This window comes from Alosa pseudoharengus, unplaced genomic scaffold, assembly GCF_046254945.1.
Source record: "Alosa pseudoharengus isolate Yale_2024_CS ecotype anadromous, Long Island Sound unplaced genomic scaffold, YU_APseudo_1.1 YU_APseudo_1.1_scf_14, whole genome shotgun sequence".
Classification (NCBI taxonomy): Eukaryota; Metazoa; Chordata; class Actinopteri; order Clupeiformes; family Clupeidae; genus Alosa; species Alosa pseudoharengus.
This window is the reverse complement of record NW_027468609.1, coordinates 39,175,213-39,188,088: the sequence shown is the minus strand read 5'-3', so window position 1 is coordinate 39,188,088 and position 12,876 is coordinate 39,175,213. Positions and strand designations below refer to the sequence as shown.

At 40.0% G+C, this 12,876-nt stretch overlaps 1 protein-coding gene across 3 annotated transcripts in view; it reads right to left on the bottom strand.

Annotated features, from left to right (window-relative positions):
- Positions 1-12,876, bottom strand: part of dmgdh (dimethylglycine dehydrogenase) — a 200,459-nt gene that overhangs the window by 179,383 nt on the left and 8,200 nt on the right. The window contains exon 1 of one of the 3 annotated variants that reach the window (XM_076284920.1): positions 11,791-12,200. The exons of 1 other annotated variant lie outside the window; for it this stretch is intronic. In XM_076284920.1, the coding sequence (XP_076141035.1) occupies positions 11,791-11,912 (122 nt within the window). In that variant the 5' untranslated portion in view covers positions 11,913-12,200. Of the gene's footprint in view, positions 1-11,790; positions 12,201-12,876 lie in introns of those variants that run through there. One more of the 3 variants, XM_076284919.1, reaches the window with a different exon arrangement.

The window sequence follows — 12,876 nt, the reverse complement described above, 5'->3', positions numbered from 1 at the left end:
GAGTATGTGTATTTGGTGAAACTGATTGGTTATTGATCTTATCTCTAATTGTTTGACATACAATCATAATACTGACATACAATCATACTGTTGAAAATAACTGTTTTGTGAACTTTATTCAACATAGCCAGTGATTTAGGCGAAATTTATGGTGTTAATTACAGTGAAATATACAATTTCAGAAAAATAAGGTTGAAACAGGTAATCATGGCTATGCCGATGCCCAAGGCACCACCATTGACCGCCTTGTTGGTAGCATCGGCTAACTAGCGCCAGATTTCGGAGTGCAGGGGACAAGCCGAGATGGGCTATGAGACATACGTTCACACTCGGTATCATGTTTCAAAACACTTTAGGTCAAAATCACACCGGAATTCTCCTTTAAGAAAGCCAGATTGTATGCTTAAATCCTGAGACAGAGTAGATAGTTTAAAAGTTGAATGCAGATAGTGCAATGTATGTTGATAGACAGAAAGTTTAATGGATGTTGATAGGCAGATTGTTTAATGGATGTTGATAGATAGTTTAATGGGTGAGTGAATGGTTTGAAGAAGATGGATGGATAGACAGTTGGATGGAATGTGCCTTAATGGGGAGACACAGAGAGAGTTGGCCTAGTTGAGCAGAAAGCAGTTAATACAGGTGCAGTCAGTTTAATTGGCTCTTTGAGGGGGCCTAGTTGAGCAGCTGGCAATTGATACAGGTGCAAATCAGTTTAATTAGCCCATTGTGATGTCATAGTGCCAATGCAAAGTCTATGGGGAATAATAAGCTTGATTTATGTTATTATCTCAAAAAGTTTACAAAAACGAAAAATACATTCCTCAAGTGTCCTTTTCAAGACCTACGTTACGTTAAGTTTGAACGGAGTTTCTATGTTAAACGGTTGAAGCTGAATTAGACGCAGAAATTTAGTGGGAAGAATAAGAAGAAGAAGAAGAAGAAGAAGACTTCGGATAACAGAACAGTGCATTGTCATGCACTGTAATAAGAAGCCTAGTGATAACAGTACAGAACGCCGGCAGGACAACAGGGCGAACCAGACACTGACGCGCCAGCAGTGAAGGGACTTATTCTCCCGATAATGACCAGCGTTCCATACATTATCCCACTTATTATATCGCTACTTGCCAAAACGAAAAAAAGATTTGTTGATTATGACTGGGATGTGTTGGAAGAGGTAAAAAAATGTGAGTAGTTTTTTTTTTTATTTGGGTTATCAAGATGACACGTCCAGTCAAAGACATTGGAAGAGTTGATCACCTGTTAAGGTCTGTCTTGCATTTTCAACCAATGGTCGCAAATTTTTTGCATACATTTCACTAAGAGACCTTGTCATAAAAACACCTAAGTGCACAAATCATTCTGTGACCACCTTAAACGGGAACAAAGATGTAGGAAGCTCCCTCGCAAAGACATTAATGGGGAATTCTTTCACACAAACATACGGGTATTTGTGGGCGTTTAAGGGCGTTTTTGGGAGGTAACCAGGTACGCCTTGCTTTTGGAGGTGCAAACAAATGCTGCATTGCCATTGAGATCACATAGTAAGGAGCTGGCTCAAGGGTTATAAAAGTTTTTTCTTTTTTCTTTTTTAGTTGTAAAATGAAGGCACAGTTTTTATAGCCAAACATTTGTGTTCACTTCTGGCTCCTTGGCTATCAATTTGGTAACGATAATGGGCTATTTGACGTCTTTAGAACACTAAACATATTGGCGGTATAAAATGTTGAGATACTCCAGTCTAGATTTTTTGACGTTAATCACTCCTATGATGTATTGCTATTGTCTATCCAAAGTAAAATGCCTGTTTTGAAGTCAACTGATGGTTAAATAACCAAAAATCTGATTGTTTGCACCTCCAAATGGGTGACATACGTCTGTGACGCGAGTTTCTGTGAAAGAATAACTCACTTTTCTCCAGCTTTAACTTATAACCAGACAGCCTTCCAAACTGCTCAAAGATGTTAAGAACAGCTGGCAGCAAGGAGGCAGGGTTAGAAATGTACAAAAGGAGGTCATCGGCATAGAGGGAAAGTTTATGTGAGCGACCAAATCTAGTCACCCCCTCAAATCTCTCCTCACCACGGAGCCTGATAGCGAAGGGTTCAATTGCAAGTGCAAATAAGAGGGGAGAAAGTGGGCAGCCTTTGTGTGTACCCCCGTGGAGCAGAAAGTATTCAGACTGTAAGCTATTAGTGCAGACTGAGGCCATCGGAGAGGAATACAAAAGTCTTATCCAAGATATGAATCTGGGGTTGAATCAACCATCCAGTCCTGTGCAAATGTGTTTCTGCTCTCACATCAAGCAAGGAATGTCATAGAGGACCATGGGACCTCTTTGCACTACAACCTTTTGCAGATGATCCACTGTAATTGCACAACTGCCTGCCGAACACAACAGTGCAGTTGCAGGGCATATGGACTACCATGCATGCCTGCTTGTGGACCATGTCAAGTTGGGAATTGTGAGAATCACTATAATCAACCTCTATGGGAGGAAGAGTCAACTAATGGTAAATCTAGTGAAGGTCACAGTGCAAAAAAGTATAAAAGAAACCAGAATAAGAGGAAACAACTGAAGAAAATAGAAAAAGATATGTATAAATAAGAAAAGTATTTAAAAAATATAAAAAAACAAAAAGCAAAAAATGCATTATAAAAATATATATTATTATATATAAAAATTAGCCTGGGTTTTCCCATGCTGCCTTGCACGCAATTTTATTCGTGCTGCTAGGCAGCCTGGATTCCATGGACCCGATTTTCACCTCAACAAAGGAACCAATCGCAGAACGGAAGGGGGCCCAATAAACGGTTCTAGACATTCGTATACCACATCTCAAATACGAGAAAATGAATGTGTAGTTCCCAGACCCCATCCCCAGATGAGGTCTGGCGTTAGCCAGGCTATATAAAAATATTATAGAAAAAATATATAATATTATACAACCCCAAAACAGAAAAAAGTTGGGATGTTGTGTAAACAAGTCTTGTAAACCCATATTTAGCAGCAAAAAGGACATAGACAACATATCAAATGTTGAAAATGAAAATTTGGACTATTTCATGGAAAGTATATGTTCATTTTGAATTTGATGCCAGCAACATGTTCCAACAAAAGTTGGGACGGGAGCATGTTTACCACTGTGCTGCTTCACCTCTTCATTTAACACAATTCTGTAGATGTTTAGGAACTGAGGAGACCATTTGCTACAGTTTTGAGAATGAAATGTTGTCCCATTACACCCCGATATAGGATTTAAGTTGCTCAACAGTATGGGGTATTCTTAGTCATGCTTTTCATTCCATTATGCACCTAATTTGACAAATCTGGACTGCAGACATGCCATCTTAGCACCTGGACTCTTCCTCTATGGAGAATTACTATTTAAATATGTGCAGAATTCATTTTGGCATTGTTTTCCTGAAATATTCAAGGTCGTCCCTGGAAAAGACATTGCCTGGATGGCAGTATATGTTGCTCAAAACCTGTATACATCATTCAGAATTGATTGTGCTTTGCCAAATGTGCAAGATGCCCATGCTGTTGGCACTAATGCTCCTCCACACCGTCATAGATGTTTGGTTTCGAACTGAGCACTAAAACAAGTTGGATAGGTTGGATACGTGGATAGGCCCTACTCTTTAGCCCAGAGGAGTCCATGATTTCCAAAACAAATGGCAAACTTTGATTGGTCTAACCACAGGACCTTTTTCCATGTTATTTCAGTCCATTTTAAACAAGCTCAGGCCCAGATAAGAGGGTGGTATTTTCTGTTCATGTCTCAATACAATTTTAGCTGTAGTTTTTGAATTGTGTATCAAACTGGGCACATAGACAATGGTTATCAGAAGTTGTCCTGAGCCCGTACAATGACAGGTCTGGAAACAGGTCTGGTGTTGATGCAGTGCCATCTGAGGTCCAAAAGACCACGGCCATCCAATTTCTTTTTCAGCTATTTCCCTTTTTTGCAAAGATTTCTCTGGATTTTCTGAATGTTTTAATAATATTATGTCCTGTAGATGATGAACTCCCTAAATACGTCACAATTTCATGTTAAGAAGCATTAAAATGACATTGTTTCATCGTTTGTGCACACAGGATTACACAGAGTGATGAATACCCCTACATCTTTACTTCTAAGAGACCCTGCCTCTCTGGGATGCTCTTTTTCATACCCAATTGTGTTGCCAGTTACCCTAATTAGTTGTGAAACATTCTTCCTTTTGTTTTCTTTATCATTACACAACTTTTCCAGCATTTTGTTACCCCCCTCACCTGACCCCATCAACTCGGCAAAATGGAAATGTTAAAATATTTTTCCCCCCACCATTTTGGTTCCACATTACATTTCCCATCTCAGTCCACTGCATCAGATGTTATTTTAATTAGGGCCCGAGCACCGACGGTGCGCGAAGCCGGGATGGCCTTGCGCACTGAGAGATGCGAGTTACTAGCTTTTCCTATTATACTTCCGCCATTGGAGTCTATGGCAGCCCATAGAACGCCTGGCTAAAAAGTGCTGAAATTTGCCAGAAAGTTTCGGGACACTGCACTGACCACTCATGCTCATTTACGGATCTCTAAACCCAGCCGTCTAGCGCCACCAACTGGTCAAAATTTGGCCGAAAATAGAACCGCTTGGTCTAAAGTTATGAAATTCGGCGCACAGATTCAGAACCGTCCCATGATCACTCTCACCAATTTACAGAACTGTATGCCCAACGCTCTAGCGCCACCAATGGGTCGAACCTGGATTGCATTCACGCATGTGACCATTGAACGGTGTGTCCAATTTTCACATATCAGCCACCGTTGGAATCCCTGGACCGACCTATGTTCAATGACCCCTATTACGTCACTTACCGCCATATTGGACCTCCGCCATATTGGATTTTGTCCAAACTCTACGAAAAGTTTCAGCGGTCACAAATTTCATCTGATTTTCACGGAACTTGGTGGAGATGATCTTCTGCCCGAGCCGCACAAACGATACTTGTCAGATTTTTCAATTTCATTTTTGTTTGCATGTGACAGCCAATCAAATATGGCGATGAAGCCGCCAAACAGGAAGTGGACTAACAGGACACTGTCCCAATCACTCACAGCAAGTTTTATGCATATACATTGAACACTCTAGCGCCACCACCAGTTCAATGCTGGACATGCGTTCATGCGCGTTTTTGTGCAGACTAATATGTCATGAAATATGTGCTGAATTGTGATCCCAAAAAAGATGCTTCCCATGGGTGAAAACGCATGAAATTTGGCACAGACATCAAGTGGTACAGTGCATAGACAGGGACAAAAGCTTGGCACCGGGCGTTGCCCAGGAACTCCATAGCGCCCCCTTATGTCACTGTGACTTGTGGTTGGCATATAGTTTTAGATACACACACCAAATTTGGGGGGTGTATGTAACTCCCAAAAACAAACAACTTTTGTATTAACATGCCATTAGCCACGCCCACAGGAAGTGAGGTAATTGAGAATTTGTGCGTTGTGGACATGATCAATTTTAACGTACTCCTCTTAGACGGTTGATCCGATTCATGTCAAAGTTGGTATACATGACGCCGAGATGTTCCTGATTCTAAATTGTGAAGCCTTTTTTTGATATGTTGTAATTTGACAAAATGGCGAAATTGTTAATTTTAATCCACACAAACAATAAATGTGTCATAATTCACCATGCATGGCTTGAAATTTTTTAAATTTCACAGGTCATTAAAGACCATGTTAATGATAATATCCACATGCCCATAATGCATGTTTGGCATTGCGCCACCAACTGGCAACAGAAAGAATGACAATTACACTGATATCACATGATCAATTTGAACATACTCCTCCTAGACGGTTTGTCAGATTCATTTGAAATTTGGCAAACATTATGCCAAGATGTCGCTGATGTTAAATTGTGAAGGGATTTTTGAAATGTTGTAATATATTTTATATGATTTTAATATCTCACCACATAAACAGGAAATGTGTCAAAAATCACAGTGCATTTAATAAATGGTCTCAAACTTCTCAGGTTAATAGATATTATAATTATGATGATATCCAGAGACCCTATGGGCCTGCCTGGCATAGCGCCACCACCTGGCCAAGCAGGAAAATGTGCCAGAAATGGGCAATGCCTTAACTGATTTATTTGAAACTTGGTAGGTATAAAATATTTGAAATCATTATTGTGATGATATTCACATGTGTAATTCTGATGCCTAGTATACCGCCACCATCTGGCCAAACAGGAAATGTGCCAGAAATGGGTAATGCCTTAACTGATTTATTTGAAACTTGGTAGGTATAAAATATTTGAAATCATTATTGTGATGATATTCACATGTGTAATTCTGATGCCTAGTATACCGCCACCATCTGGCCAAGCATGAAATGTGCCAGAAATGTTCTATGCTTTGAATGAATGGTCTGAAACTTAACAGGTTAATACATATTATGATTATGATGATATCCAGACACCCAATGGGCCTGCCTGGCATAGCGCCACCACCTGGTCAAGCAGGAAATGTGCCAGAAATGGACGATGCCTTAACTGATTGATCTGAAACTTTATAAAATATTGGATATTATTGTGATGACATTCACATGTGTAATTCACATGCCTAGCATAGCGCCACCATCTGGCCAAGCAGGAAATGTGCCAGAAATGGGTAATGCCTTAACTGATTTATTTGAAACTTGGTAGGTATAAAATATTTGAAATCATTATTGTGATGATATTCACATGTGTAATTCTGATGCCTAGTATACCGCCACCATCTGGCCAAGCATGAAATGTGCCAGAAATGTTCTATGCTTTGAATGAATGGTCTGAAACTTAACAGGTTAATACATATTATGATTATGATGATATCCAGACACCCAATGGGCCTGCCTGGCATAGCGCCACCACCTGGTCAAGCAGGAAATGTGCCAGAAATGGACGATGCCTTAACTGATTGATCTGAAACTTTATAAAATATTGGATATTATTGTGATGACATTCACATGTGTAATTCACATGCCTAGCATAGCGCCACCATCTGGCCAAGCAGGAAATGTGCCAGAAATGGGTAATGTCTTAACTGATTTATTTGAAACTTGGTAGGTATAAAATATTTGAAATCATTATTGTGATGATATTCACATGTGTAATTCTGATGCCTAGTATACCGCCACCATCTGGCCAAGCATGAAATGTGCCAGAAATGTTCTATGCTTTGAATGAATGGTCTGAAACTTAACAGGTTAATACATATTATGATTATGATGATATCCAGACACCCAATGGGCCTGCCTGGCAGAGCGCCACCACCTGGTCAAGCAGGAAATGTGCCAGAAATGGACGATGCCTTAACTGATTGATCTGAAACTTTATAAAATATTGGATATCATTATTGTGATGATATTCACATGCGTAATTCACAGGCCTAGCATAGCGCCACCATCTGGCCAAGCAGGAAATGTGCCAGAAATGCTCTATGCTTTGAATAAATGGTCTGAAACTTCTCAGGTTAATAGATATTATGATTATGATGATATCCAGACACCCAATGGGCCTGCCTGGCATAGCGCCACCACCTGGTCAAGCAGGAAATGTGCCAGAAATGGACAATACCTTAAGTGATTGATCTGAAAGTTTACAAACATTTTGGATATCATTATTGTGATGATATTCACATGTGTAATTTTCATGCCTAACATAGCGCCACCATCTGGCCAAGCAGGAAATGTGCCAGAAATGCTTTATGTTTTGAATAAATGGTCTGAAACTTCTCAGGTTAATAGATATTATGATTTTGATGATATCCAGACACCCAATGGGCCTGCCTGGCATAGCGCCACCACCTGGTCAAGCAGGAAATGTGCCAGAAATGGACAATGCTTTAAGTGATTGATCTGAAAGTTTACAAACATTTTGGATATCATTATTGTGATGATATTCACATGTGTAATTTCCACGCCTAAGATAGCGCCACCATCTGGCCAACCAAAAAGTGTATCAGAAATGTTCTTTGCTTAAAATGAATGGTCTGAAATTTCTCAGGTTAATATATATTATGATTATGATGACACCCAATGAGCCTGCCTTGCATTGCGCCCCCACCTGGCCAAGCGAGTACATGTGCCAGAAAATAAAATACAAAAACAAATAGCACACGCATCAAATATGTACATTTCACAAATGCACCACGTCGGTGCTTTGTTGGATTCCGACATGTCACGGGTTGCGGCCCGCAGGTGCTCGGGCCCGCCATTGCCGCTTGCGGCTATATTTTTATTATTTGTTATTTGTATATTTGTTCACCTTTTTGCTATTTTTGAGGTGGTTAACATGGATGAAAAGTCTTGGAATTTGGCACACACATCTGGTATCACAATGGCTACACAGGCATGAAGGCTTGGCCCCGGGCGTGGCCCAGGGACTCAGTAGCCACACCCACAGCAAGTGAGGTAATTCAGATTTTGTGCGTTGTGGACATGATCAATTTTAACGTACTCCTCCTAGACGGTTGATCCGATTCATGTCAAAGTTGGTATACATGATGCCAAGATGTTTCTGATCCTAAATCACCCAATGGGCCTACCTGGCATAGCGCCCCCACCTGGCCAAGCAAGAAAATGTGCCACAAAATAACATGCAACAACAAATAGCACACGCATCAAATATGCACATTTTATAAATGCACCGCGTCAGTGCTTTGTTGGATTCCGAAATGTCACGGGTTGCGGACCGGAGGTGCTCGGGCCCGCCATTGCCGCTTGTGGCTATATTTAATATGTTGCTCTGTTTATGACTCCTATGTTTGTGTGTCACTATTTTGTTTTGGATCTATGAACTTCATTGTCAAAAAATAAATTAAGCCATTATTAAACATAGGCACAAAAAAACAAATGTCCTCCTGTTCATCGCACCCCACCTGTCATGTCTATATTCCCCACTAGTGGGGCCCGCCCCACACTTTGAGAACCACTGGTGTAATCATATATATATGGGTGTAATACTTTGTTACAAATTGGCCAGTAACAACTGCTAACAACTTGCTAACAGATGGTAGCGCAGCTGGTTGACAAACAGAACGCAAACAGCTCGTATTAACACTGACACGACGTCACTGACGAGCTCCAAGTTCACTAAAAGACAAATAGAACGCACGACTCACTAGCGGAGTGCCTAAAAGCCCCCTTAGCTGTTCTAAAATCAGTGTAACGTACGGACTCGAGTGGCTTATTGCTTATTTTGGCTTATTTGGGGGGGGCAACAAAAAATGGGCGCAAAAGGTATCAGCATAATCTTTTAGTGCAGGCCCCTTGGCAGACACACGGGGCCCATAGCCTAGGCCCTAGACTACATAGGCTATAAACATGTGGTAGTTTTAAACCAGGTGAATAACATATAACAGTACGGGTTTCCCAGTGCCATTTGTAGTGGTGTTGTAGACCGATACAACTCAAATCCAATACAATAGTTATTTACAGATGGGCTATAGGCTATCTATCTATCTATCTATCTATCTATCTATCTATCTATCTATCTATCTATCTATCTCATGCATCAGTCAGGAGCCATAGCCAATGAAAAATACATGATAAGAATTTTAGTGTGTCACAATTGTTTTGATATTGATAATAAGTGAATTTTGATACTTTCTTGATTTGATTTGGGAGCCCCCCACCACACCAGTGGAGATCATAGACATTACACAACATAGACTCCCCCCAACACACTCAGTGAAAAGGTGGCTTCATATCATATGTTTGTATTTTATACATTTTGAAATTCATCAAGTTTATATTATTTATGAGCTGCGTAATTACCAGCTAAAATACATAGTAAGTTGACTATTTCATATAGATTTTTATTTTGACTTGCATTTTACACAATTGTCATATTGACTTACATTTATCTTTAATGTCATTACACAGTAGGCTAGTGTGTAGGTCAAATTGAGTGCCTGTCTTTAAGAACGAGTATTTAGGCTTCAGTCATGGTTTTAGGCTAGTGGAAAATAGGCATAATGCATATGAATATGTGGATGCAATTTATTATGTTTTCTTTGTAATTAGTTTAAATAAATGTTAAAAAACAAACAAGTGGTAGAACACAATATTAGTAGTTCATTATTTTGGGGTGCTATTACGTTAGAATTACAGCCCAAAGTTGGAGACCAAGTAGAAATATGCTGCAATTTAAAAACTGGATTACTCGGGAATGGTTTATTGTACAAATATATGCTTTATATCTTCGTATTCGGCAAGGTCTGTCGTTTATTTTGATATATGGTTTGCCATGCATTGAATGAGGAGCTCGTGAGATATTCCACCGAGAGTATAAGTGTGGAGATGGAATGTAAATTACAACTGAATAAATTCATATTGATTTTCTCGCGAACTGTTTATCACAGCAAATAGTATCTAATACCATCGCCCATGCTCTGTCAGGTAATATGCATGTGATATCAGTGTGATTAGAACTTCGTGAGCAATCCAACACAGAAGAATGGATGTGCATTTTGCATTTTTCGCCCGTCGCAGATAATGTGCAGAATGTAAATATGATTACATTTCATGTAAATTCAAGTTGATTTTCTCGCTCGTCAGGTGACATGTGAGCAATCCAACAGAGAAGTGCATTTTGTAAATGTAAATGTAAATCAGGTTTCTCGGCCAAGTATACTGGCGTATACAAGGAATTTGGTCTCTGCATTTATCTCATCCGTGAATTAGTGAACACACAGAGCACACAGTGAACACACAGTGAGGTGAAGCACACACTAACCCGGAGCAGTCTTGGTGCAGCGGTGCTCGGGGAGCAGTGACAGGTTAGGTGCCTTGCTCAAGGGCACTTCAGCCATTCCTACTGGGCGGGGATCGAACCGGCAACCCTTCGGTTACAAGCCCAAAGCCCTAACCACTAGGCCACAGCATGCCCGCCCACCCCCTCCAGACACGCCCCAGAGCTGCCCCAGACCTACTTGATATCAAGTTATGGTAGCACAGTAGCCTATTAAAGAACAAAATGTGGTTGAGGTGTCTGTGCTGGATTTGGAAGCACTGGAACTATTTTACTGCTGAACGTTGGGAAATCCCATTCAAGTCAATGGAGCGTTCCACTAGCATTGTGAAGAGCTGTATAATAATTTGCCTTACTTCAGTATACCTACTTAGGTGCTTCACATTGATCTTACATGATTCTGTTGGATAAATTCATTGCTGTGGCAAAATATGTCAGTTCAATATTGTGTTTGAAAGAAAAACATGAGTTTATTAAATTCCATGTTTTGTGGTTTAGTATGTGACAAACTCTATTTTCCTTTTCCCCCCATAGCCTACCATAGGCTATTAAATTACAAAACTGGATTACTCAATTGGAATGACTATAAGGTTGTTTTGTTCAAAACTATACTGTGGCCTATTATTTAGGCTTCTTTTAACTTAATTGATCAATTGGACAGCCCTGACTTTTCCTTTTTTACAGTGATAGCGATGGACATAGCATTTGGCCTAAACAATGCAGCCCTAATTGCAACTTATTATGTGAACTCACTTGTTCTGATCAGGAACTCAATCACATGTTAATAATAGTAGCCTAGCCTATACCTTGAATAGGATGCCGTTCTATCCATTGTAGCAAGTTGTAAGGTTGCGCCAGTGTTGATTAAACAGTTCACAGAAATGTATCTTGTTTCACACCCACCAATGAGCTACTTGATACGACAGAAAAAAGTAACCTACCAGGCGAAGGTATTTTACATGCAACTATTATGCTATACACTCACCCATCTTCTGCATATTTTTTCGGAGTTCTGCTGATAGTCCGCAGTTGAGGTTGGCATAGATATGGAACATTTCTTAAATCTGTTCGAAATTTTACATTTGACAGTTTGAGGATTTTGTGCATACTGAAATAATGTATTCGCCTAGCCTGTGCGTCAAGGGGCGCAAATCGGAGGGAAATCTACTTTTAGAAAATCAGCCCGCAGGCAACAGCATTTGCAAAGCGCAGTATCCTAATAAATAAACTGTTGAGCTCCACCAGATGTGGAGGCACGCCCTCTTAACCCTGATGAACTTAAGGTAACGTCACGATGAAAGTCTCCTAGTTGCAAACTCTGCAGTTAACTATTTAAAGATACTGACCTACATAGCCTATTCGTCTGACTTAATACTCAGCTTTGTCACCGATTGCTGATTTTTTTTAGTAGCCTAAGGACTGTGTTGAGCAATTTGCGAGTTCAGCAGATGGACTTTTGTCACAACAAAATAGCCTAAATAGCACAGAAGGATAGGCCCACCTCATTGGCTTGCAATTAAAACCATGAAGAGGGTTAATCTTGTCATATTTGCCTAGAAGAACTTAGATGATATCTTAAGTAGTCTAAACTAAGCCGGCGAAGTAGGTCTGGGCTAATTTGATTATATTAGGCCAATTATTTTCCGTATGGAATAACATCCCTTAACCTGATTAAATTATGGTTTCATGTAGGATAGCCTATTCGGTGGATTGTTTGAGTGAAGTCAGACTGTTTCAGGTCAACCATAGGCCTAGTTGTCCTTGAGCAGGAGGGACAAAAGACGAATTTTTTTTTATCATCTCCAGATCGGGATATGCATGCAAGAGGGAGAGAGGCTACATATCTGGCTTTATGACAGACTAGGCCTACGGTCAGAATCAGACTATTCACAATAAGCCAAAGCATCAGCGTTAACCAAATGTTTTTGCAATATATGTTACACTTTCCATACTTTATTTTGTGAGTCAATGTATATAGCCTACTGAAGGAAAGAGCTGCGATTTCAATGATTTTCTTATCCGTTTTTAAGATAAAGATTTGATTGGTAGCCTATTGAATTCGTCGTCGTGT